At 37.5% G+C, this 26,818-nt stretch overlaps 4 protein-coding genes across 8 annotated transcripts in view; all 4 read right to left on the bottom strand.

The window, feature by feature from the left end:
• Positions 1–6,080, bottom strand: part of chd3 (chromodomain helicase DNA binding protein 3) — a 47,898-nt gene extending 41,818 nt beyond the window's left edge. For all 5 annotated transcript variants that reach the window (XM_058781163.1, XM_058781162.1, XM_058781161.1 and 2 more), the window contains exons 1-5: positions 5,755–6,080; positions 3,530–3,672; positions 3,066–3,239; positions 935–1,059; positions 620–858 (exon numbers count right to left, since the gene is read on the bottom strand). In XM_058781163.1, the coding sequence (XP_058637146.1) occupies positions 620–858; positions 935–1,059; positions 3,066–3,239; positions 3,530–3,672; positions 5,755–5,920 (847 nt within the window). In that variant the 5' untranslated portion in view covers positions 5,921–6,080. The remainder of the gene's footprint in view (positions 1–619; positions 859–934; positions 1,060–3,065; positions 3,240–3,529; positions 3,673–5,754) is intronic.
• A 657-nt stretch (positions 6,081–6,737) lies between these two features.
• On the bottom strand, positions 6,738–10,144 carry LOC131544504 (cytochrome b5 domain-containing protein 1). The gene is made up of 4 exons (XM_058782780.1): positions 9,907–10,144; positions 9,719–9,795; positions 8,582–8,800; positions 6,738–8,013 (listed from the first exon to the last, which is right to left on the bottom strand). The coding sequence occupies exons 1-4, from the start codon at positions 10,025–10,027 to the stop codon at positions 7,786–7,788; spliced, it is 645 nt and encodes a 214-aa protein (XP_058638763.1). The 5' UTR covers positions 10,028–10,144; the 3' UTR covers positions 6,738–7,785.
• Positions 10,145–10,654: 510 nt separating this feature from the next.
• Positions 10,655–19,324, bottom strand: dnajc3b (DnaJ (Hsp40) homolog, subfamily C, member 3b). The gene is made up of 12 exons (XM_058783610.1): positions 18,829–19,324; positions 17,697–17,807; positions 16,918–17,042; positions 16,758–16,832; positions 16,492–16,635; positions 14,965–15,146; positions 14,583–14,702; positions 13,683–13,788; positions 13,403–13,523; positions 13,186–13,318; positions 12,851–12,999; positions 10,655–11,950 (listed from the first exon to the last, which is right to left on the bottom strand). The coding sequence occupies exons 1-12, from the start codon at positions 18,908–18,910 to the stop codon at positions 11,805–11,807; spliced, it is 1,494 nt and encodes a 497-aa protein (XP_058639593.1). The 5' UTR covers positions 18,911–19,324; the 3' UTR covers positions 10,655–11,804.
• A 3,565-nt stretch (positions 19,325–22,889) lies between these two features.
• cldn15a (claudin 15a) lies at positions 22,890–26,191 on the bottom strand. Its single transcript, XM_058782572.1, has 5 exons — positions 25,551–26,191; positions 24,765–24,929; positions 24,523–24,604; positions 23,563–23,670; positions 22,890–23,395 (listed from the first exon to the last, which is right to left on the bottom strand). The coding sequence occupies exons 1-5, from the start codon at positions 25,765–25,767 to the stop codon at positions 23,305–23,307; spliced, it is 663 nt and encodes a 220-aa protein (XP_058638555.1). The 5' UTR covers positions 25,768–26,191; the 3' UTR covers positions 22,890–23,304.
• Between the last annotated feature and the right edge of the window lie 627 nt (positions 26,192–26,818).

The raw sequence follows: 26,818 nt of genomic DNA, 5'->3' as shown, positions 1-26,818 counted from the left end.
TTTTTTTCTCAAATATTGCCAATTCGAGAGAGAGAGAGAGAGAGATGGATGAAAGTTGCATGTATGTGCATCTGTGCATCTCTCTTTACAATGAGTGAGTTTACTTCAGAAATAGCGATTTTATCCTCTCCTTGCTGGAAAATATAATGTAGCGATTCAGTATTTAAACTGGTATTAATAAAAGTCGCGGGGCAGCATTCGCAAGTTTCATTGCTCCTGTCAGTAAACTGCGCATTAATATAGAATGGTAACTAAAGGCTCTAATGCACACCAGTATAGGTGTGTTTATTGTAGGAGCTAGACGACGTATGATGACGTGTAACGGTATAGTAGTGGTGTCCCAATTCTTTGGGAATATTTTCACCCCACCCCTTGACACTCTGTTTCAAGGGACAAGGGGAAGAGGTAGGTGTAGGGGTAGGTGAAGAGCTATAAAATAGAATTGGTATTGGGCCTTAATGTATTGTGATTAATAAACTAATATCATATTTTTTTTAAATCACCATCAAATTTACCATCAGCTGCCATCAGTCCTACAAAACACACGTTTTTGATGCTAGTGAATTAACAAGTCATGTACTGAAACCCATTCAGCTGCCCAGGCTGTCTGACCTCTCACCTTTGCCCTCTTTGGTCTTGGCCTTGCGAAGTGGTGGTGGCTGAGGTGGTGGTTCAGGGGAGGCTGTTGCTGCGGAGACCTGCTCAGCAACGGCTGCTGCGGCGGCGGCTGCAGCAGCAGCGACGGCAGCTGCCGAACCTTTAAATGGATTATTGGAGCTGAACTCCCTCCATTTGGCCCCCAGAATGGTCATCATCTTGGACATGGGGATTTTAGGGTTCTTCTTAGCAATCATGGGTCTGCAGAGGATCATATGTTTACAGAAATGTTGCTGCAAAGGAACAAATGTATGAATTCTCTGGTTCAGGTAAGTACCTCATGAACTGGCTGAAGGCTTTGTAGTTGGTTAGTGTGCGGTAATCTTCTTCTGTGAATGTGTGATCGACATCCTCCAGTCCCCACTCCCTAGCCAGCTGGGCCGACGTTTTCATCTCCACCGGCTGAAAGAAAGGCTTCATCATATGGCTGTCACAGTGTGGATGAGTAATAAACATCTGGAAACATCTGTGCCCTAGACTCCACTACATGTTAACTGGATCAGTAATTATGTGTGTTGTACATTATCATGGACATGCAACAGCTAGAAACACCATGTCACAGTTTGTACTTGTCAATCTTTCATAATTTCTGGGTGCAAGTGCGAGAAGAACCTCTGATGATGTGTTTGGGTATGTGTGAGGTTTTTGTCTGCAAACACACTATACTGAGGGAAATTTCTTGCATATACAGTACTAACACCAGCTCAGCAGATAAAAGCGATTTATCTTTTAATACACTGTAAATAAATACTAACAGCTATTTTTAAATGTATTAAAGGGATTTCTGTCATCATTTAATTTCTCTCAAGTTGCTCCAAACCTGTATGTTTTCTCTCTTCTATTGAACATATAAGAAGCAATTTTGAAGAATGTGAGTGACCAAACAATTATTGATCCACACTGACTTTCACAGTATGAAAAACATAACGTCTAAGTCAATGAGGACCAGAATGGTTACATTCTTTAAAATATCTTCTTTTATGTTCACCAGAAGAGAGAAATCATACAGGTTTGAAACAACTTGAGGGTGAGAAAATGATGATAGAAATTTCATTTTTGGGGCGAATTATCCCTAATATTCTGTTATTCTTTCTAGTTGTAATCATGATACTGTTTCCATATAAATCCTACAGTTGCCATTAACAAAAAAAAAAAAAAGAAAAACACCCACTGGCCCTTGTACTTGAATAATTTAATTATGCATGCTTGGTCAAATCGAGGGAATTTATCATGGGTTTGAACACTTTTGAACTCTGTTGTTATGCTGTAGCTGGTATTCGTGTTTTGTAATAAGTCAGTATTAAGGTGATTACTTTTCCTCTGGTGAACTTGGACCCTGTTGAATTTAAGCAAGTTCTTTCCATACAAATATATATTTTTTAAATAATTCCATAAAAAATTAATACTTTAATCCTAGATCTGGGTTAATGTGGATTAGCTCATTAAAGGAATCGTTCACCCAAAAATGAAAACTTACTGGACATGTTCTAACCCTCAGTTCATCCAAGATGTAGATGAATTTGTTTCTTCTTTTTTGATTCAACTTTTTCACCGGACAAAAGCAATATTATGGATAGATAATAGATTTATTACAAACACAGATTTTCTCTTCACAAGATGTTAACTGATGGACTGGATTTATGTGTATTATTTGCGGATTATTGTGATGTTTGCTTTTTTTTTTAATGGCACACCAGTTTCTGTGGCTATTTTCATTGCAAGAAAATTTTAGAGTAAAACTATATCAGTCTTTTGCAATCTATTTTCGCTAAAAATATTTTGCTAAAAACTTCAGAAAAACTATATTTGGTTTAATTTAAATTTCTTCAAAAGTGTTAACTGAGTAATAAATGTTTTCGCAGAGCACAATCTAATAAAACATGCTTCATGGGTAAGGGGTTTTGAATATTATGATATTTTTATCAGTTGTTTGGACTCTCGTTCTGACGGCACCCATTCACTGCAGAGGATCCATTGGTGAGCAAGTGATGTAAAGCCAAATTTCAAGTCAATGTTTGGGTAAACTGTTTCTTTAATGAGTGAGTACACTTAATAAAATTACCTAGTACACATTAACTCAAGATTAACGTATCATTTTTATGTAGTTATTTAAAATACTGATTTGCATGGGAGAACTTGCTGAATTTCAACAGGGTCCAAGTTCACCAAAAACTAAACACATTCTTACAAAACACGAATAACAACTACTGCAAAAATCCTGCAGTTTTACCACTCTAAGTTAGGTAAACTAATTCAGTTTTACACTTTATAATGAGCAGATGGTGTTTGATTTGGATACAGAGGAGAATAAGGAGAAGCACACAACCTGTATCAGCAAAGTGGATGGGAAATAGCACGCAACTCTGCATGCAGAGCAAGAAAAGGCATAGAAAGTGCTAAAGAATAACCTTTGTGGTCTCTTCGTGTGTGCTGTCTTCATCCTCTTTCTTCTTTTTCTTGGTTTTCTTCTCTTTTTTGTCCTTGTGTTTCTTCTTCTTTTTCTTCTCTCCTCCATAATCGCTGGCAGCACTGTCAGAGTTTATGGCATAGTCCGGCTCTGAGTCTCTTTCTACATCACTGTCCTGCAAGAGACAGAGAAATAAAAGCGAAGCTTCAGAACAAATAATTCGAACTGTCACTATAATGCATTCATTTAAAAAACTAATTTAAATTAGTGCAATTATCTTAATAATTATCTCCATTCAAGGGGCTCTTTTTAGAAAATATAGACATAATATGACTAATTGCAATTAAATTTGTAGCTTGATTAATAATCATTTGACAGTTTGCAAATTACTATTAAATAAAGGTTTAATGTTAAAAAAAATGCACTTCAACATTAAGAGAGAAAAAAAACGCATCAACAACATACTATTTTTTTGCGCTTGCGTGCTTTGGCCATCTTCCCCTCCTTGTCCTTGTCTTTCTTTTTCGTCTCTTTCCTTTTTTTAGGGCCTCGTTTCTTTTTCCCCAGGTTGTCCCTGTCCGATGTCTCACCAATGTCGTCTCCATCATCTAAGTGAGAGAGATGCAGGAAAATGAGGGAACATGGGAGGACTGACGAAACGAAAGTGACCATAATTCTTTGCAAACCCTCTGAGGTACCCTTCAAATCATTTCATTTCAACACGAGCGGTGCGGAGACCGAGACCGTCACACACAGGAAATATAAGTCATTCCACTTCTGACTTGAACCAAGCTGTAGGACTTAATGAATTAATCTCACAAACATGATTATCTACATGACCTAATTACGACTCTCCGAAAGCTATTTACGGAGTGAATTTTAAGGCGATGATAAATATTGTATGCAGCGCTCCATAAGATGAGAATTTCAGGTCACAGCGCGAGTTGAAGAAATTACTTTAAGTAAAAATATTTAAGGAATAATTAAATGATGCAGCAACCCACTTTTCTTCTTTCACAAAATATTCAAAATATTTTTTCTTTAAACACACAGCCAGGTCACCTAAAAATGTGCTAAAAATGGTTAACATTACATATTCCAAATAAGGTACCTGTATTATGACAAGTTTGACATGCTTCCATAAAAGGCGCTTTGACACAGACATCATCTTTCAGAGGGGCAAAGTGGAGTTAAACAGCTCTAGTCATGTGACTATTTACAGCAGCCATGTAAAATTGTTCAGATGAAACCAAACCAGTCTGTTCTTTCATTTAAAGCAAACAGCTTTGTGTAGAACACGTGAACAGCTCTTTTTAGCCAGTTTAAATTCAAAAGTACATTTTGGTCATAATATTACCCAGCCCAGAATATAATTTAATAGGACTAAATCAACCTGACTACATTAGTTGACACCAAATAAGTTATATAATAAGATAGAAATACTTCCTCACGGTAACAAGTAGTACACCTTCTCACTTTTTACACTGTACCATTCACCCTGATACAGCTTGTTTGTATAAATGCAGATATCAGCATGTCATGTTTGACATCGCAGATTAGAACTATCGCCACTGCGCTGCGATAAACGAGTTAGATGTGATTGTGTCTTTGTTGCTGAGGCGCGCTGGCAGAGCCCTTTTTCCCCGCGCGCTGCAGCCAGGGGCGGCAGCAGCACGCACTCGGGGCTCGGTGATCGAGAGGCCGCGAGCCGAGCTGATGCTACCCTCGTCGTGAACTCCTGCACCTGGGGAGCAGACCACCAGATGAACCGCAACTGAAGGTCGCGGGGGCGAGACGGGACGCGCGTGCTTATTGATTCACGCTCACTGTGGGAATGCGCGAGACAGCGGTTACGCACCAAACGAGGCCCCAAATATGACCACAAACATCAGCACAGTTGCAGAGTGTGACATAAAAGTTAGAATTAACAAGTTGTTTTTAAAATTAAAATCTTACAAAACAATGCAATTGTATAAGGACTAAATAATATGACAAAGCAACATGTTATTAACTAAGCTTTGTGGCATTTCATGCTGTGTGGCGCATTAATCGACTGAATAGTGGAAACTTTTGACTCATCACTATCTGTTGATGTTATGCCATAGATATACATAATAATTTAGCGCTTTATTGACATATTCCTACACTCAAAACAGCCCGAGGGCTGGTGACAGCGCACAAACTGGCGTTTCGCAAAGTGAAAGCATCGCAGCACACAGATCTCTCTGCCCTGTACTGAACCAGGCGGCAGTGGGTCGGGTCAAGTTTATTTACATTGTCACAATCAAAGCGGTAGTCCTGACGCTCACGCCTCTTTAGATCAATGCATTGTCATATTATTCTTTATCTGTCAAGTTCCAAGTATGTAACCTTCAAGGCAAACAAAAAACGACATAGTGGCGACTTAATGATCCTTTGTCGGATCACAGCTGGAGATGAGAAAGCACCATCATATGACAGACCTGATGAATGACACAGACGGGACAGAGAGAGGGGGATCGGTCAACTTTAGCCAAACTCTATGCAACTCTCTGCCAAAATGCACGCGGATAAATAAAGCAAACGCCAATTTGGAGGAGCCAGAGTGAAGTGTGCATTAGCGCAGATGTCGCTGTGGCAGTTTTAGGAGCATTCGCGTTTGTTTCGATGTGTTTTTGCGCCCCACGCGCGCTCCGCGGACTGTACGGTACCTGGCGCGGCTCTTGCTGCAGTTTCTCTAGGCGCCGCCGGCGAGTTTATGTCGCTTGCGTTCTCGTCCAGGTCTCCGTCGTCTTCTTCTTCTTCATCAAAATCTCCTCCCTCGGAATTAACCGCCGTGCCCTCATCTTCCTCACAAGAACGGAGAAGAGAGGACATTATATTCCCGTCGGTGACCCCGTTCCGCGAGATCTAAAAGTGTATTCCTTCCGAATTATGATATTTATTTAATATTCAAATCGACACACAAAAAGTGGGGGGCGTTTTGGAATATTTTACACTACAAGGCAGAGAAACAAAGATGGCCGCCCTTATATTTATTTTTAACAACCCCCCCTCCCCACCCCCCCCAATAAGAAAAATCCCCTTACATAAAAATGGCTGACTATATTATTTCAGAACGCCCCCCCTCCTCCTCCTCCTTTTTCTATTTCTCTCTCTCCCTCTCTCTCCAGACTCCCCTCCCTGCTTAAAAATAATCACATTGTTACTGGAGGGGGGCGTATAGCTGATTGCAACTTGTATTTCAACTCGTTTTATTGTGTGAGCTTTTGCTCTCTCTCTGCTTCAGCCTTGCCTGGTTACTGTGTTTTTTCCGAAAGTGCACGTAGTAACGCCCGCGCGCACTGTACGCAGCGCAACACGAATCTAACAAACATGGCCACCTTAATATTCTTTTAAGGCCCCCACCTTTGTGAAAACAAATAAAAAAATAATAAAAACTGTGGAGCGAAGGAGCTGATGTGAGGTTGGCTAGAGGGGGGAGCGCTGCCGCAGCCATGCCCACACTTACATCATGTTGCATTGCTTAAAAATTAACTATTTGAGCTCAGGACAAAACAAAGAAAGTTATCAGAGCCGCCCAAAATAGAATTAATTATTATGAAAATGAAATGGAATGGATAATTTTATATTTTTAGCAGCAGAATTACAATAATATTTTGCAGATGCACATATTGCATTGTGAAGTCGTGTGCCCACAAGCAAACCGTTAAGTGCTACTGATGCAAAAAGGCTTTAGCAATTTCTTCCTACTTTAAAAACAGTTCTTCATATTTAGTCTAATTTAGATTTTTAATGTTTGGCTGGTATAATCTAAATCAGCGGTTCTCAACCTGTGACTCTAAAGCCCTCAATTGTCAATAACAATATTTGAAGTCACCTCAAGATATTCCTCAAGGTACTTCTGCTGTAGAAAAAAAAGCTGCTCAATTTATTTATTTTTTTACACACAAATTATGATTTCTCAGCCGTTTCTACCCAATATTATAGTTTTTGAGCTTGACAACTAGAAAAATGTATATTACATGACTTTTCCAGGTCTTGAAATCACACTTTTAAAATTCCACATAAATCCAGGTTTCTCGAGATCATAGAAACAGGTGAGAAATATGACATCAGCTTACATCTTGAGTTTTAGCTGTTTGGTGCATATTTTGTCTTATGTTAAATAATTTTAAGCAATCTCAAGACCACTGTTCTAGATGTTCTTTCCTGTGCACACAGAACAAAAAATCAAATCGATCCCAAAAAATTAATTAGACCAAGTACACAGTACACAAGTAATTGACACTGCTTATCAAAAAGATGCACGTTTGCAGACGTTAATGGCATGGTCTCATAATGCAGTGATTAAATTGAAATGTTGGCTGCATGAAATCATTTCTGTGTACATGCATACATACTGTATATATAATGTTACTTAATTAGGGTTGAGAGCCCGCTGTGGCCTACAATACAGTAGCTGCTGCATTTCCTCCAAGCAATTACCATGGCAACCACCAGACTTTATGGTTCAGGGGTTTATTATGTAGGCTGGCATTCATCTTTTTTATTCTGTTGCTCAGCATTTGATTGGATGAAGCCCAGAGAGCTGCAATAAGATAACCACAGACAGGAATCGATGAAACACTGAACACATGAATAGTTGATGTGGCGTTCATGCCTCTCGCTCAAATTGGCTCACAGTGGATGTGATATTCTAATGAATTATATGCCATTGTTCATATTAATAGCATGCGTTTTTAGAGTTCAGTGAGGTCGTCGTTGAAATACAGACATATGGATGGAGAGAAGAGGTCACAGTCTGGGCTTCCGCAGTAAAACTCGTCCTCTTCAGGGATGCCGTTTTCACTCAGGGTCTTGCTCATGTCCAAATTTACGCCATTGTGCTTCCAGGTGTAGCTTGCTGCATGGGAATTGTAGCGCAGGTATCGCTGGAGAATCTCATCCAGAGTCTCTTCAGAGCAAACCTGCTTAGAAAACAACAGCTTAGAACAATTTGATTGCTCCAAATACATGTTTATTTTATGAATGCACATAAACATTCCTATAGAAAGACACGGGCAGAATTTGTCTCCAACAGGCCCATAGAAAGAAGAGAAAGAAGCATCTGGGCTGAATGAAAACTGCCAGATGGTTATTCAGAGTTTAAGATGCAGCCTGGTGGCCGCTGAAGCAAGTGAATCAGCACGGTCAGTCTGAAAACGTTTGTAATGCCAGAGGCTCAACATTAGGTCCATTTCCTTCAAGCTGGAAAAGGATCAGATGCAAAGAGCGGGAGGGAGGGCGAAATCAAAAGATGGAGAGGAGCTACAAAGCGATGAAACAGTGCAACCCTGCCCTCTTCAGTATGCAGCAGTTCAATGCAAGCGTGCAATTTTAAACAAGGAATGTGCTCTGTGCAGGCATTTTATCTCAAGAACGCTTAAATAATTAATATGCGCTTTTTGGGGCACAATCCTGAAATCATTTTGCAGATGAGTCAGCATCGACATTTTTTGCTCTCTACAAATCTATGCCAGGTTAATATTGGCCTACCTCTAGCCTCTGCTCTTGGGAGGTTAGAGTGTTGATAATGCGGATCCAGCGTGTTTTGGCAGACAGCAGCCCAACCTCGTAGCGGTTATCCTTCCACCACGGTTTTCCAAAGTCATTGGCCCAGTCAGTGCGAGGGCAGGGAGGGGGTATGTGTAAAAAGCGCCCCCTAGGGGTGTAGTATTTAATGCAGCCAGTCAATGGGTCAACATGGGTGAGAATCTAAAAAGGGAAAACACAACACTGTGAATCGACAAAAAAACATTAGCTCCATAATCATGTAAAAAATGTTTGATCATTCAAAAGATTGTGCCCTTAAAGTCAGCATGAGATGAAAATGGTGATTTTCTTATCTTTCATTACTGTGAAGTATATCTGAGTGAAACACCTCTTCGAATGAGAAAATAATGTAGAGCTAGACTATTTTGTTTTGGGGAACTGACTGGAATGTTGTCATTTGTTAATTTCTGCATTATTAACATCTCATGTGAGTGACAGGTTGCTGGTCCACACCTTATATATATATATTACTCTTAGCTTTTGGTTTGTTATGTTTTCTGGTATTGATGTCTATTGTCTCCGTTCCTTAAGCCTGATTTGTAAAGTGACCTTGAGTGCTGGAAAGGCGCTATATAAATAAAAATTATTATTATTATTATTATCAGAGAAGAGATCATTGCAACGAGAGGGGAAATTATTATTTTTTTTATTAAAGATTACAAGGGCACATTAAATAAAAAAATAATGCGCATAAGACATTGTAAATAAATACTGCAATGTTCCATAAAAAGTATTGTCAATTTTAATTTCATGCTGACTTTAACAAAACAACCAGAGTTTGATTTTGCAGTAGCCTAGTTTGATTTTGGTTATATTCTCTGGGTGGGAAAAAAACATACTTTTCTGAAATGAAGAAATGTTTTCAAAAAGATGTAGATTTTACTTTAAGTTCTTATCTTTGAAATTATCATTAAAAAATAAAAAATAAAAGAAAACTTACTTGAAACAAATACTAAAAGCAAATATTTTATTTTAAAAAATTACCAAAAATAAAAAATAAAATGTGTGTGTGTGTGCCCTTGGTTTTGCCAAATTACATGAAAATATTACAAATATTTTCAAGTTGTGCAAATGGCTTACATCCTTTGTCTTTGGGTCAAACCAGTGACTGATGTCCTTTCCTGCACACTCTGCGATAGGTTTCAATAACACATCACCTATAAGAGAGAGTCTTTGTTATAATAAGCAGTTAATTACGTGCCACATTTCAAAAGTTTGGGGACAAAATCGTTTCTTCCTTTTCATTTTTTAATAATATGATTACTTGCCTTTACACTCCTCCAGCAGCGGTGTCAGATCGTACACTTTGCCCAGGTACGACACCCATATATCTTTGAGAGTGTTGTGAACGGACACCTCCTTCGGCGTGAAATACTTTGGGCGCCGCATTTTAACAATCTTCCTGTTTTAGAGAAATAAAACTGTTTACTCGCTTTATGAGTATTCAGTCGCCGTAGAAGACGATTGTTGTTACATTGGCCACGGAAGCGCGCACAAGCTCACTGGTTGCTGTGGTAACCGAAGCGGAGGGGAGCGCGCAACCTACGGAGGCCATGAAAAAAGTAACGCTAGTGTTTTTTCATAATTAGTTTTGGTAAAACTTCATAATGAGGCCACGTTTGTTAATGTATTAGTTAGCCCAGGTCCATTAAATTATATTAAGAGATACAATTTTTTTTATTTTAATAAGCTTTTAGTGAATGTTGAAATTAACATATTAATATTTAATGAAATTAATTAAACACTTTAAAGTAATTTCATTTTCATGATAACTAATAGATCCTTATCATAAAGTGCTACCATTATTTTTTATGCTTTGCTTAAAAGATTTCCCAAGTATACTATTGTGTAATTGTGAAGTTTTGGGCATTTTTTACATCATATTTTTTTACCCTTTGGGTAAAAATACAAAATAAAAAAAAAGAGAACCTCTAACCCTTAAATAAAAGTAATTGTGATGCTTGCCTTTACCTTTAAGTCCACACATTAATCCTAGAAAAAAAGACACTTGACAAATGAGTCTTCAATACTCTTTCTTAAATACAGTATATCTTGGAGATTTTCATGAATTTGTTAAGCTTAAAACAAATGAAAAACAAGCATAAAACATTAGGAAGACCCATGTCCTTAACACCAGTAAGGTCAAAGGAGACATTGCATTGGCATGTCGGCACAAACTAACAAGCATATACCCCCAAAAAAACCTGTAAACCTTTTAAATTACTTTTGCCACATTTCATAAATCTTCAAATATTACTTTTGTTTTTTCATTTATTTTCCAACAGCTAGTGATCTCTTAAATTGGTTGACCTTCAACTCGAAATTAAAACTCGAAAGTGCAGGGGTAACTCACATAGTCTCAAAGCTTTGTTGTGGGACATTGACCTGTTTATATATTAGACAAAAAAAAACTTCAACCAAATAAAGACTGCTTCATAGCCCGTCATCTGATTTATCATCTGCAACAGGTGTCGAAATGATCATAAACATTCTGTCATGTAAACTTTTAGCAAATATTTCAGTAAAAAAAAAAAAAAACTATTGTGCAAACTGGTATCAAATCAATGGTGTCAGGCTATGAAGCAATTTCTGGTGGTTTTATGCAGTTGGGTTAAAAAAAAAATGTAAATGAGACAAAGATATGAGAAAAGGTACCTCCTTTGCCAAAAAACATGCAATACTGTTTCACAGAGTTGAAGCTTTAAGAATGCAAATATGACATACTGGTGTCAGAAAGTACATGGCACAGTCTAAAAGAAACCACAACCCTAAATTCTGGAGTGTTATTCAAAGAAAACAAACATAAGCAGCAGAAAAAGAAAAAAGAAAAAAAAAGACAGTATGAGAAAGACAAAGTAATGTTAGAGATGGCACATGTGTCAAAGAAAGATCAAAAATTTTGAGCCAAAATGACTCAGCTGGGGTTAAGACTCCAAGTTCAACTAGACCCCATTTTTATGTATTGAAGGACAGGAAATCAAACACCAAACTAGTAGCGTTTGCCCGATCAAGTAAGTCCAAAACAGCCCGTGGATTCAAGTCTCAGCAACAAAAATCTCCCTGTTTTTTGTCTCCCTCCAAAGTTCAGTTTGGATAAAGCAGGTTCTCTAGCCAGGTTTCTTAGTCCAAATCATTGTCCGTTTACACTGCATCAGCCTCTCTGTTATCAGTTGTAGTGGAACTTGAAGTGAAAGTTTCCACCCTCAAAGGGGTTGAAGCCAAAGGGCCATTCTCTGCCTCCTCCACCTCCTCCACCCTGCTGATTCTCAGGGTCCAGAGGGTCCTCGCCGGAATCAAATTTCTGACGCATTTCTGTACAGAAAAAGACAAAGAATGCATCAATCTGAAGTTAATGCATCAAATTGAAGACACTTAATAATTAGGATTTTTAATGTTTTTGAGAGAAGCCTCTTATTCTTATAAAAAGCTGAATGTATTTGATCAAAATACACAAAAAATATAAACATTGTGAAATATTACAATTTAAAATGACTGTTTTTTGGAATAAATTTTAGAATGTAATTTATGCATGTGAAAGCAAAGCTGAATTTTCAGTATGGTTACTCCAGTCTTCAGTGTCACATGATCCTTCAGAAGTCAATCTAATATGCTGATTTGTTGCTCATTTTAATAGTAATGATTCTTATTGTTATCAATTTTGAAGACAGTTCTTGTTGCTTAATATTTTTGTGGAAATCAGGATTCTATGAAGAATTTAAAAATCAAAACACCACCATTTATTTATAATAGAAATCCTTTGTAATATTATAAATGTCTTTCCATTCGGCATCTTTAATGAATAGAAGTATTAATTAATTTCTCTTTTTTTTCTAATCATAATTACTCCAAACTTTTGAACGGTACTTCATCACAGTTTGCACAAACATGTTAAGCAGCCCAACTGGTTTCAGTATTGATAAGATTTTTTATACTAGAAAAATATAATACAAAAATGTTCTTTTAATATTTCACAACATTACTGTATTTTTTGATTAAATAAATCCAGCCTTGGTAAGCATAAGACACTTCAGACATTAAAAACATTAAAAAAATCCAAACTTTTGACCAGTAGTGTACATCCAGCGATAAAACACGCTGAAACAAAAAAAATCTGACTGACATTAGAAATTTTTAATAACAGACTAATAAGGACTGAAAATCATTTGTATTCATGTTAAATTTAGTTTTTGCTGTCATCTGACATTTTCCTACCTGGATCTGTGAGCACTTCCTTTGCTGATGCGATATCAATAAACTTTTTCTCTGCCTCTTTCTTGTCTGCTTCAGACTGGAAATTATCAGGATGCCACTGCTGAGCCAGCTTTCTATACGCTTTTATGACTTCCTGTTTGTTGGCACTCCTAAAAACAAGTGAAAAGAAACAATCATTTTAGTAAAACAAACTCCTTTCATTGTTACTACTGCAGGTGCCCTGGAAACAACCTTTGACCATATTTTCTGCATTATTATCACAAAACAGGACATAAGGAAGTAACACTGTGTGCAACATTTTAAGGCAGGATTTTGATCATCAGTCATTGCCTTACCTGCTGACCCCCAGGATCTTGTAATAGTCTCTCTTGCGAGACTGCTTGAGGAGCTTCTGTGCTCGGTCGAGACCTTCACGAATCTCCTGTTTGTCCTGATCAAACTCCCGTGCCTCCTGATAGTCTTCCACAGCTGAAAAGAGGAACAGAGGAAGAAATGTGAGTTTATGCAAACCAAATGAAAAGGTTTTATAGTAGCCAGTGAGTGTTGAACTACCTTTCTCATATTCCTGCAGTAAGATATAGGCCTCTGCTCGGTCCCGGAGGATGTGGATATTCTGAGGTTCTCTCTGGTGGGCTTCTGAACAAATGTCTACGGCCTCCTCAGCACTCTTCATCTGGAGGAGCCAAAAGAGGGAGCGAGAGAAAAACATAACCAGTGAGGCTAGACACCAGAACCAGACTCTTGACTCTTACTAGGACAGGTAGACTAGAAGGGTTTTCATCCCCTTAAAAAGCTGTAAAATAACTCAATTACATTTTGTAAAGGAACATACTTTGACTAAGCAGAAGCAGATCCTCTCCTTTGCTTTATTAGTGTAGAATGCCACGTTCGGCTCTGTTCGCGTCACAGATTCATACTTCTCAATGGCCTCCTGATACCTGTCATTCAAGAGCGGAAGTAAAAATAAAACAAAAGAATTAATAAATCATTAGAACCGAAAAACCTGAAATAATAAAAATGATGAAAAAATTGACATTGATGGAGAAATATAACCATTCAAAACCAAATATACATTATACTCATACACTAGCGCACAAAATATATATGTATATATATTTTTTTTTAATAAATACTTTTATTCAGCAAGTACGCATTAAATTGATCAAATGTGACAGTAAAGACATTTCTATTTCAAATAAATGCTGTTCTTTTTTAACTTTATATTCATCAAATGATCCTAAAAAAAATGTATGGCAGTTTCCACAAAAATATTAAGCAGGACAACTGGTTATAAACATTGTTTCTAAAGCAGCAAATCAGCATATTAGAATGATTTCTGAAGGATCATGTGACACTGAAGACTGAAGCAATGATGCTGAAAATTCAGCTTTACCATCACAGATATTAATTACATTTTCATAAATGTTAAGAAAAAAAAAAAAGTAATAATACTTTACAACATTACTGTTTTGACTGATATTTTGATAAAGGCTTTCAAGAGAATCCCAAACCTTTCAAGGGTAGTGTATGGAATATGTGATAAAATAGACAATACAATAACATAAGATATAGCTAAAAATAAAATATTATACATTTATAAAATAAATTATAATATAACAAATATCAAAGGTCAAAAATGAATTTGAATGAGGTAAGCTAAGCCTAGAATTAAAAAGACCTGAATTAAAAAGCAATTTTTCTAGAAGTGACAGGGAAGGGATGTTTTCAGCACCTCTGTTCTGAGATCAGCTCTTCTGCAGAGTCCAGCTGCTTGCTGAGCTTCTTGACCTGTTTGTAGTGAGCGAAACACTCCTTATCATCCTGATCCAGCTTTAGACACTCACGGACATGACTGAAAACAGAAACAAAGAGGGAAATACACAGTGAACAGCAGCAAAAAAGAGAGACAACTTTCCTTTTTAACATCACACAAGATTGTGTATTATTATTACTACTCTATAACTACTCTACATGCACACAGTCAGTGTGTGGGATTGACAGCTGTAAGGTATGACTCTAGAACTGTCCTTGAAGCAGCTTACAGGAGATGCATGAATATTGTCTGTATGACTTCATAACCAAAATGTGGCTGTCATTCATACTGAATGACATACTTGAGCGAGTCGTGATGATCGCCTAAACTGTAATGGAGTTGGCTGAGTTTGAGGAAGGCTGCTCGGTTGTCCGCACGGAGACGTGTTGCTGGTGTCAGGTCCATAATGGCCTTCCGTGGATCCCCGAGTCGGATGTAACACTCGGCTCTTAGTTCTCGAGACTCTGGGTCCCAAGGAGAGAGCTGGAAAACAAAGAGAATTTAGATGACAAAGCATAGACACTGAGTTTTTGAATCCCCAGAGACATGCTAAGCTTAAACTGCAACATTTGATTGTCCATTTCTTTTTGTATTTTATTTGTAGGGCCACTCATTTCAACAGCTCAAATTAGAGAGAGTGCAATAAAGAAAGTCATAAAAGGTTACTTCACCTAAACATAATCCAAAACTTTCGTATTGTCAGTGAATAATCACTTTATAATACATAAATACATGTAAAAACTTTATAATCTCAAAAAAGAAAATTCTGTCATTGTTTTTTTACTCTTCTGTTTTTGTCTATACAATGAAAGCCTATGCTATGCAATAGATTGGAGAAAAAAAGATACCAATTATGCAATGTATACAATTTAAATAAATATATGCACTGCGTGTTTTAGTGATGCGCAGCACTGCATTCTTTTATGCGCCTCAACCAAACTTAAAATGCTTTTATGTATTTGGAGTAATGGCTGCTGAAAATTCTGATTTACCACAACAGAAATAAATTACATTATAAAATATATATTAAATTAGAAAACAGTTTTAAATTCTAATACTATTTCACATATGTGACCCTGGACCACAAAACCAGTCTTAAGTGTCAATTTTTCATAATAAATAAGCTTTCCATTGATGTATGGTTTGTTAGGATCGAACAATATTTGGCCGAGATACAACTATTTGAAAATTTGGAATCTGAGGGTGCAAAAAAATCTAAATATTGAAAAAAAATCGCCTTTAAAGTTGTCCAAATGAAGTTCTTAGCAATGCATATTACTAATCAAAAATGAAGTTTTTATACATTTATGGTAAGAAATTTACAAAATATCTTCATGGAACATGATCTTTACTTAATATCTTAATAATATTCTTTTACTTAATAATATTACTTAAAAAAATGTTTTTGTCATTTTGACCCATACAATGTATTTTTGGCTATTGCTACAAATATACCCCAGCGACTTAAGACTGGTTTTGTGGTCCAGGGTCACATATTAGTGTATTTATTTGGGCCAAATTAATGCAGCCTTGGTGAACCTGGTGAAGAGACTTCTTTCAAAAACATTACAAAATTTCACCAACCCCAAACATTTGAACAATAGTGTAAATTTCAGTTTCTAACTCAAACAAAGCTACTGTGTGGATAGCACACAAGTTCTATAGATGACGTTTATGCTAATTTTTGGGGCTTTTTTTAAGCTTGACACAGTATTCATTTTTCATTTTTGGGGGGTGAACAATCCCTTTAATATTACTATTAACACATGTAGCAATATATAAACAACACCTGTTGCTGCATGTGCATTTGATCTCCAGACTAACTCACCTCTACGACCTTCTCCAGCACCTGGACAGTAGTGATGTAGTCTCCACGGTGATGGGCCTCATGTGCCTCTTCCTGGAGTAACTCCAGCTCCTCGGCCTTGCGGAGCTGATCATGTGCTTCCTCATGATTCGGGGAACGCTTCAGCTGCAAAGGAGAAACGTTAACAGAGCAGGAGGCAGAAAATAGAACAAAATGGAGCAATATGTGATCTGGTCTGAGAATGAAGTTGGCAGGTTTTAAAGGAATAAGGGAATCGTTTCACTCACTACTGCTTGGAAGTCTTCTCTAGCCTCTTGAGTACTTCCCTGTTTCAGTAGAATATTACCCCTCTGCAGTCTGGCCTGAAAACACATACACACCATAAACATGTACAGGTAGTGTCACCTATAACTTAGTTTGATATCACAACCACAAAAATAAACTCACAGCAAGGAAGTCTGGCTTGAGCTGTATGGCCTGGGTCAGGTCAGGAAGAGCTGACTTGGACTTTCCCATAGCCAGAAAAACGGCGGCCCGTTTGTAGTATGTCAGATAGTTCTTAGAGTCACCCTCTGTTTAAGACATTTGCATTGGTTAATGAACTGCATCTTTTCTTTATTTTAAATTACCTACATACACTGAACATAATTGCATTTTAATATTAATTAGCATCAAATAAAAACAAAATGAAACTGTTGTTTATCTGCCTGGTCTGTAAATGTTTTAATGCTTTTTTTAAAGTCTCTTATGTAAAGCTTTGAACAAAAATACAGTAAAAACTGTAATATTGTGAAATATTATTACTACTTAAAGTTTTATTGTAATATATTTAAACATTTAATTTTTTCCTGAGATGGCAAAGCTGACTTTTCAGTATCATTTCTCCAGTGTCACATGATCCTTCAGAAACCATTCTAATATGCTGATTTGGTGCTTAAGAAACTATTCTTATCATCAATAATGTTGCAAACAGTTGTGCTGCTAAATATTTTTGAGAATTCTTTGAGATGTTTGAAAGATTCATCTTTGATTAATAAAATGTTGAAAAGAACAGCATTTGCTTGCAAAAGAGATCTTGTGTAACAGTATAAATGTCTCTAAACATCAATGTTATGCATCATTCTTAGGTAAAAGTATTCATATGTTTAAAAACTCTTACTGACAGCAATGTTTTGAATGGTACTGTAGCCTCCATATGTCACTCTGTTTGTGTATATGTGTCTTACCCACAGCTGAATGATAGTGAGACAGGGCCTCAGCCAGCTGTCCGGCTGCCAGCAGCTTACGGCCCATTTCCAGATGATGCTCAATCTCAACAGGTGTTGCTCCTAACACACCTGAAATAAAGAGACAGGTGACTTACATGTGACAACTGCTGAATTTTATAATGAGGCAGCCTGATGGGGTTGAGTTTACATACCCTAAATTTACATACACAAAACAACAAGCGTTTCAATAACGTCACAAAATCTAAACTCGTTTAACATAGCATTCCACTGCATTTGTGTTTCGATTAACAATGACAGCACAAAAAGTGAAACCATGCAAACAGCACCCTGCCCTGTAGCAGTTATGGAAAACAAAACAAAGTAAAACTAAAATGACTACCACCTCTACTTACCCTAGTACGGATTCTGTTTCAATATTAACCAATAAAGCTTTAAAATGTATGATATTAACAACTCCAAAGTCAAAGTAGATGGCCATTATATGTTTAGTTGTCACAATAATGCATATATTCATTCAATTTTAAATATTAAATTAAATATTATTAAAATAACTATCACCTCTAGATCTCATTAAGTACATCGGATTTATGTTCAAAACATGGTGTTACCATATTAAATGTCCAAATAATAACATGGTAGTGCTATGGTGCTTTTCTGTTTGACCAAAATCAGATTCTAAAGCGAGAGAAAAAAACCCAAAACATCTGTTCTCTAAATTCTACTGAGCTGTCAACTTAGACAGTATACTTGGGTATCAGCAAGCATCAAAAAGCTCTCTAGATAGGCATTTTACTAAGTTTTAAAAGTCAATATGATTTTACACTGCTATTTGAAAGACTACTTCCTTGACATTTCCTGTTGAGCACCTGTGGAGGAGGTACCATGGTAGAATTACAGTGCCAGATTATGGAATCATGGTATTCTGATATATATTTCATTATTACCATATTCCTGTACCATGATTTTAAGTGATACTTTAAAGAATACCATATTATTACCATGGTCCTTGTCCAAAAACATGGTAATACTATGGTACTCCCCAGACAACTGAAAAAAAAAACCCGGAAAAAAATGATTTCCTTTAAAAAATAAGTAAGATGTCAGGTGTGAATGAAAAGTGAAGTCTCACCGTCCAGCTGTAGGTCCAAGACCACACAGAGCAGAGACAGGGAGGACAGGACACTCAAACCTCTCCGCCGTCCCGACTCCATGATGACATTTATCACAGCCACGATATACAACCGTGTGTCTTTCCACTGGGATTCACAACGCGCAACAGGGCAGAAAGAGTATTTACACTCCGATCATCCTAACAGCGACATATCCGGCATACTTGCCAAAAATGCGATGTTTCTGTTGTGCGGATTATAAATATGTCCGAGTGGAATAAAGGAATGCGAAACTCTAGTTCCGTGTGTCTCTCAATAATCAACACTCTGCCGACTGCTGAGGAAAAACGTGTTTTGTCATTTATAGGGAGGTGTTTCTTAGCCCAGTGTGACAGTGACCATGCTCAACAGCTGTCGGCCACGTACTTTTGGAAGTCTCCTCTTGGTGAACCACCTGGGTGTACAATTCAAATCGCCCTACATTTCAGCGCGGTGACTGGCTGCTCACATCCGTGTTCGCCGACAAACGTGGTCCCGTCCCATTGGCCGCATTATTTTAGCGCACTGGACGGACACGCCCACGTCCTGCAATGGACTGATATCTGATATATGCCCATCATTACTTGGGAGGAAAAGTCTATTCTCGCCTGGCCTTTAGTAAAGGAAACCGTCGTTACCATGGTAAATATTCTATTCTATTCTATTCTATTCTATTCTATTCTTACAGCATTATAAAACACAACAGAAAAGGACTTTATAAAATGTCCCATGTTAACCTTCCACCAAAATAACACACTGCACTTAAGTTCTGATATTATATTTTATAAAATACAAATAAATTAAATCAGTGTTGGAACAGTGTAAGAGATTTTCACATGTTAAACATTGGTTATTATTTGAGTTGTGGCTTTTCATGGTTTGTTTAATGCATTTGGTTTATATTATACTCTGTTCTGTTATGAATATATGCTGATTTACATTTACATTTACATTTAGTCATTTAGCAGACGCTTTTATCCAAAGCGACTTACAATTGGGGAATACATAGAGCGATTAATCTTGAAGAGGCAATCAGACATACGAAGTGCTTGCAACACCAAGTCTCAGGCATTGTTCAAATAAATACAAACTACCAAAGGAAGGAATAAGTAAAGATAATTTTTTTTTTTTTTTTTTTTAAGTTTAGGATGAAGTCAAGTGCTGTCGAAAGAGATGAGTTTTCAGTTGTTGCTTGAAGATTGACAGGGATCCAGCATTCTGGATAGAGGTGGGAAGATCGTTCCACCAGCCAGGAATGGTGAATGAGAATGATCTAGAGAGTGATTTTGCGCCTCTCTGTGATGGTATCACGAGGCGCTCACTAGCAGATCTCAGATTTCTGGAGGGATGTAGTTTGTTAATAGAGAGTGCAAGTAAACGGGTGCTGAGCCAGTGGTTGTTCTATATGCAAGCATCAGTGTCTTGAACTTGATGCGAGCCGTGATTGGTAGCCAGTGCAGGGAGATAAAGAGAGGTGTAACATGGGCTCTTTTGGGCTCGTTGAAGACCAGTCGTGCCGCTGCATTCTGAATCATTTGTAGAGGTTTGACTGTATTAGACGGAAGTCCAGCCAGAAGAGCATTGCAATAGTCCAGCCTAGAAATGACAAGGGCCTGGACAAGAAGTTGTGCAGCATGCTCTGTCAGAAAGGGCCTGATCTTTCTGATGTTATATAGTGCAAACCTGCAAGATCGAGCAGTTTTGTAATGTGGTCTTTGAAGGTCAGCTGATCATCAAAGATTACACCAAGATTTCTGACCGAAGTTGATGGGGTTATTGTTGATGAACCTAACTGGATCGTGAAGTCATGCTGTAGAGTCGGAGTGGCAGGGAGGACAAGAAGCTCAGTCTTTGCCAGGTTGAGCTGCAGGTGATGTTCTTTCATCCATGCCGAGATGTCCGCCAGGCAACCTGAGATCCTTGCAGCTACCGTTGGATCATCTGGTTGAAAAGAGAGGTAGAGCTGTGTGTCATCAGCGTAGCAATGGTATGAGAATCCATGTGCCTGTATGATGGGACCCAGTGATGTAGTGTATGTGGAGAAGAGGAGGGTCCAAGAACTGATCCCTGAGGAACCCCAGTGACCAGTGTATGTGCTTTGGATACCTCCCTCCCAGGCCACCCTGAAAGACCTACCAGTGAGATAGGATTCAAACCAGCGAAGTGGAATTCCAGCGATGCCCAGTGATGAGAGGGTGGACAGGAGTATCTGATGATTGACAGTGTCAAAAGCGGCAGATAGGTCCAGCAGAATGAGGACTGATGATTTGGAATGGGCTTTTGCACTGCAGGGCTTCAGTGACCGAGAGAAGCGCAGTCTCAGTTGAATGGCCCTCCTGAAACCTGACTGTTTAGCATCCAGTTTGTCGTTCTGTGAAAGAAACAGTGAGACTTGGTTGAAGACAACTCGTTCAAGTGTTTTCGCTATGAACGGAAGGAGAGAGACAGGTCTGTAGTTTTCTATAAGAGAAGTGTTTAATGTAGGTTTTTTGAGCAGTGGGGTTACCCGAGCCTGCTTGAACGCAATGGGGAAGTTACCTGTGAGTAGGGATGTGTTGATGATGTGTGTGAGTGCAGGTAAGAGTGTGGGTGAGATTGCTTGGAGAAGGTGTGAGGGGATTGGGTCAAGAGGACATGTTGTAGGATGGTTGGAGAGGAGAAGCTTGGATACTTCAGCTTCAGTGAGTGGACAGAAAGAAAAGATGGGAGTTTTAGCAGTGGATGTGGTAGGGTGAGGGTCCTGTGTGCGTGGAGGTGAAAACTGACCACTGATTGATCTAGTTTTGTCTGTAAAGAAAGTGGCAAAGTCATCAGCTGTAATAGAGGTGGAGGGAGGAGGTGGAGGGGGACAGAGGAGGGAATTGAATGTTCTGAAGAGATTACGCATGTCTGGAGCGCTGTCGATCTTGTTGCGGAAATGTGAGGATTTGGCAGTGTGGACTTTAGCAGAGAAGGATGTGAGCATAGACTGGTACCTACTGAGGTCCGACAGATCGTTTGATTTGCGCCATTTTCTCTCTGCCGCTCTGAGTGTAGTCCGATGTTCACGAAGAACCTCGGATAACCAGGGGTTGGAAGGAGCAGCCCGTGCGGGCCTAGAGGAGAGAGGACAAATGTCGTCTAGACAAGAGGTTAAGGTAGAGCATAAAGTCTCAGTAGCTGCGTTTACATCCAGAGATGAGAAATGGGTGGGTGAAGGAAGAGAGGAGGATACTACAGAGGAAAGATGGGAAGGAGAAAGGGAGCGCAGGTTTCGTCTAAAAGTAACTGGTAGGGGGGTTGGTGGCACAGGAGAAGCAAAGTGTAATGTAAATGTAATGAAGAAATGGTCCGAAGTATGTAGCGGTTGTACCAGAATGTTATCTGCAGTATCTGATTTATAGCATTATGGAACAGAATGCAGCTTAAAAGAACAGAACAGAAATGATAACAATGGTTTCAACCAAAATGCCATACTACACTTAAGTTATCATTATTACTGAAAAAAATAAAATAAAAATAATAATAATAATGTGACCTACTTCAAACTGAAAAGCTTGAATGAAATAGAATTTAATAGAATAGACCTTTCCAAATATTTACCGTGGTTTCTATTACTAAAATTAATTGCTATTGTTAATATGTATAATCAGAATAAATTAATATAGGATTTTTGATTTTATTAGTGTAAATTTGTTTAGTAAGAATAAAGAATAACATGAAATGTGATATATTGTATTGTTCTTATTGTATAAACTGTGTTGAACAATAAAACATCCCCAAATACATAATGGAATTTTTTAATGTCATGTTCTTACTTAATTTATAATTAATACTTTAGTGTAATTATACTAAAGTGTAAGTGTAAGAAGCTTTAGAATAGAATAGACCCTTTCAAATATTTACCATGGTAACCATGGCTTCCATGCTATTATTACTGATATGCAAAATTGTGTAAATGATAAAATTTTGTAAGAATACAATAAAATATGAAATGTTGTATTATTGTAATTAGTGTGAGTTGGATCAAACAATAAAATGTCTCCAATACATAACGCCCTTTTTAATGTCGTGTTTGTTTATTGTTTGTATAAAACATCATATAAAACAGGGTCATTTGTACAAATAAATGGAGACAAGATAATTAACATATTATAAATCTTTTTTTTTTCAAATCTTGATTCATGTAACGGCAACAAAATTCAAAATTCTACTCACAATTGCAGTAATTTCAACTCTTTCATTCTGTATAATGCTCTCTGAGGTGTTTTTGCACAGCAAAACCGACATGGTAACATTTTACTTGATTAATGACTTATCCTTAGGTGGCCACAAAACCACCTGTGCGTTTGGTACTGTATAAATATTTACATAATTGCACTGATGAAACATCACTACACAGAATATTAACAGTTAACTATTAATGTAATGTATAATATAATGTTGTTTGGCCATGAAATTGACCGGAGTTTCTTCATTCAGACATAGGCATTTCTTCCATAAGTGCTCTGAGCGTCTCTCCTGGATGCGGATGCTGAGTAAACTGTTTCACGTGTGGGCTGGTAGTAACTGCAAGAGAAGATGAAGAATGTAAGGAACATGCCCCTAAACGCATGCACAAATGCATAGAATAACAAGAAAGGGCAAAATACTTTATATGGAAAAAAGAGAAGTGAGAAAGTATGTGAAAGAGAAGTGTGTGAGTGAGTTTAAGAGATTGTGAGAAAGAAACTCACGCCTTCTCCTTTGTGCCTAATTTGCAGGAGAACATGAGACAAGCTCCACCACAGATGGCAAGAACACCAGAGGCCCAGCCAATGTATAAAGCCTCTCCAATCTCATACCTATAACACACCACAAAAATAACATGTTCAGTCTAACGTGCATATGTTTCACTCAAACTAAATTTAGTCCAGAGGCGGACAGTAGTGAAGTATTTTTACTTTACTCAAGTAAATTTAAAAAGTATCTGTAGTTTTTCTTTGGAAAACCTTTACTTCACTACATTTCAAAGCATAATATCATACTTTTTACTGCACTACATTTCATAAATAAAAGTTTTTGTTTGTTTTACCTTTAAAACTTTAATATTAAAAATGTAGTACTTTCTTGTACTCAAGTAAATCTTTGAATTACTTTTACTTGAGTAAAAGTAAGAAAGTAATAGATTTCTAATGTAATTAAGTATTAAATTATATTTAATATGAAACATAGTGCAGTAAAAAGTTCAATATTATGCTTTGGAATGTTATGAAGTAAAGTTTTCTAAAGAAAAACACTATGATAAAGTACTTTTACTACAGAGTAAAAATACTTCACTACTATCCGTGTAACATGTGACACAAACACAGGAGTTTCTATCATTCACTATCAGAAAAAAAGGTACAATAGCTGTCACTGGGATGGTACCCTTCCAGAAGGTACACATTTGTACCTTATTTCCGCCTAAATCATGCACATATTTGTACCTTTTGAAAAGGTACCGCCCCTGTGACAGCTTTTGTACCTTTTTTCAGTGTTCAAATACGTGCAGGCCTATAGTAAAGCACGGCAGAGGTAATTTAGGCTTACTTCAATACTTCATAGAACTGTGTGTGAGCACCACCGGCAGGTGTTCGATGAGAGCAGTAGTTGAGTATTAAATGATAAACAGCAGGAGGCAGCATTTCCCTTTTAATTTCCAGAAGAGCACTTACTTTTGGCCAGGGTAAAGCGGGTTGAAGAACTCTTGAGTGATGTTGGCCGCGTACCAGGACACTGATATCATGGTGCACAAACCTTTGGATGGGATTAAAAAACATAAAGATTAACTGATACAATAGCAATAAAGCTTTCGGAATGTGAATCTGATAAGAACTCTTTTAAAGATAGCCTGAAAAGCACATTCACCAATAGGAGATTTCAGCCATCGTTCAGTTTAATTAGTAATGTGCCTTACCCTGCAGCAGGAAAAATGCGCCTCCGGTTCCGGCGATTCTGCCTTTCAGTATGTGGTTGTCACCAGCGGCCTTCGAGCACTGCATGCCGATGAGTGTAGCCACCACGCCGAACGTGCCAGCCACCACTGCCGCGATCATAAGAGCGCGGGACGCCTGGATATAACCTGGGGGAACAGAATTTAGAAAACATTTAGGCTACTATTATATTACAATAAACCTAGTAAGAGATCTGAATACAGTATTGAAAAAAAATAAAATATAGCCTAATATATAGGATTATATATAAATCAGTTAGCCTACTACACGAAATAAACAGCATGAAGAAAGTCAAATTTATATAAAAATTATTATTTGTTAAATAAATAAATAAAAGAATGACAAAGAAAGTACATAAATAATAAATAGCAGTAAACAAATGAATAAACAAGAGCAAAATATTGAAAGGAAAGTCAAATGAATTTAAAAGTAGGCTTTAAAATAATTACTGGACGGAAAATAATAAGTAAATAAACATCGCAACATTGTAGCTATATTTTAAATAAATAAAATAAGACATAGCCTAAATAAATTTATAAGACAAATAAATCAGACTATAATAACAAAAATAAACTATTGAAAGAAAGAAATTTCTTCCAAAAGAATTATTCCAAAACACACAGCCTAAAGTTGTGCGAAAAAAAAAATATATAGAAATCAAATTTCCGCCAAAATTAAATTTATTTAAAGTGGTGGCTGATATCACATTGCTACAGTTGTATTAGTAAGTCTGGTGATTTCTGTCCTACCAGACAGGGCCAGCAGTGAGGGAAATTCGCGGCAGTTGTGCACTCCCGTCGAGTCCGTGGCGCAGGACATCCACAGATTCTCGTACAGGGTTGCGGTGGTGATCACTGTCCCGTCTAACGAGGATACCTTCCAGTAACGGTTCGGGATTGCGACGCCAACCATTACCCAACTCAAAAAGCCTAGAATTAAAGCAACGACTTCAATAACCGGATCCATGGCTGCTTTAGATTACACAGGCGCCAAAGTTATCCACAATTTCTTATGAGTTTCTCTGCTTTATGTAGTTGTTTTCAAATTGTGTTCAGCGTTGGCTGAAAAATTATGAGAAATATCCAGTTTTCATTAATTTCTCGAGCTGTTTCGTGAGCTGAGCCAGTTTTTCCATGGAGAGCGAGATTACAGCAGTGACATATAAAAATGTGTTGTTAAAGGGAGCGATGGGAGGTCATTTATAGGCTCTGTTTGCCCTCCCCTCTCGTGTGCATGTCTCGCTTTTGGATTTTACACCCCGAAACTCAACAGGTGGTTATCACTAAAGTCCAATGGTCGTTCCCTGACCTTCACTGGCAGTGCATCCGTTATGTTTCACATTGCACACTGTAAAATGTGATTAGTTGACTTCACCTAAACAAAATGAGAATATCCGGTGCCACAGAAAAAGTAGAGCTTTTCTCCAAATTAAAATTTGTGTTGGCTATCTCAAATAACTAGGCTATCCATAGACTAGTCTTCAAAAGTTTGGGGTTGTAAAAAGTTTATTCCTGTGATGGCAAAGCTGAATTTTCAGCAGCCGTTACACCATCCTTCAGAAATCATTCTAATTTGGTGCTCAAGAAACATTTATTATTATCACCATTGAGTCATCAGAAAAGTACAGAAAAACAGCATTTATTAAATTAAATGTCTTTACACTCCTTGTGATCAATTTAATGCATCCTTGTTGAATAAAAGTATTGTTAAATAAGATAAAATAAGATTTCTTTAGTTTTTTTTTTTTACTGACCTCACACTTCTTAATGGTAACCATGAATGAATATAAAGACCAAAACATCTGGTATTGGGACAAATAAGAGCCAGATATAACTGAATGCTTTTACATGTTACAATGGAACATATCGATTAAACAAGCAGTGACTAAACCAAATTTTTGAAACCCTTTCAAACGTTAATCTGGCCTATTAATAGATAGTTTTAGTGGATTTTACTCAGAAGTTTAGCTAAATGTTTTGGAATTGTCTTCAGAGGACACTATCAGAAGTGGGAAAAG

Source organism: Onychostoma macrolepis, chromosome 07, assembly GCF_012432095.1.
Source record: "Onychostoma macrolepis isolate SWU-2019 chromosome 07, ASM1243209v1, whole genome shotgun sequence".
In the NCBI taxonomy this organism is placed as follows: Eukaryota; Metazoa; Chordata; class Actinopteri; order Cypriniformes; family Cyprinidae; genus Onychostoma; species Onychostoma macrolepis.
This window is presented reverse-complemented; position numbering and strand designations above follow the sequence as displayed.

Coding starts and splice junctions, on each gene's coding strand:
- LOC131544504 (XM_058782780.1), bottom strand. CDS start 10,027: ATGCGGCGCCCAAAGTATTTCACGCCGAAGGAGGTGTCCGTTCACAAC. Junction 9,796..9,906: donor GCTGCTGGAGGAGTGTAAAG/GCAAGTAATCAT, acceptor TCTCTCTTATAG/GTGATGTGTTATTGAAACCT. Junction 8,801..9,718: donor TTGACCCAAAGACAAAGGAT/GTAAGCCATTTG, acceptor TTCCCTTTTTAG/ATTCTCACCCATGTTGACCC.
- cldn15a (XM_058782572.1), bottom strand. CDS start 25,767: ATGGATCCGGTTATTGAAGTCGTTGCTTTAATTCTAGGCTTTTTGAGT. Junction 24,605..24,764: donor CGCATTTTTCCTGCTGCAGG/GTAAGGCACATT, acceptor TCCCATCCAAAG/GTTTGTGCACCATGATATCA. Junction 23,671..24,522: donor CCGCTTTACCCTGGCCAAAA/GTAAGTGCTCTT, acceptor GGTGTGTTATAG/GTATGAGATTGGAGAGGCTT.
- dnajc3b (XM_058783610.1), bottom strand. CDS start 18,910: ATGGAGTCGGGACGGCGGAGAGGTTTGAGTGTCCTGTCCTCCCTGTCT. Junction 17,808..18,828: donor CTTGGACCTACAGCTGGACG/GTGAGACTTCAC, acceptor TCTTTATTTCAG/GTGTGTTAGGAGCAACACCT. Junction 13,000..13,185: donor AAGATCCTGGGGGTCAGCAG/GTAAGGCAATGA, acceptor ACTTGTTTTTAG/GAGTGCCAACAAACAGGAAG.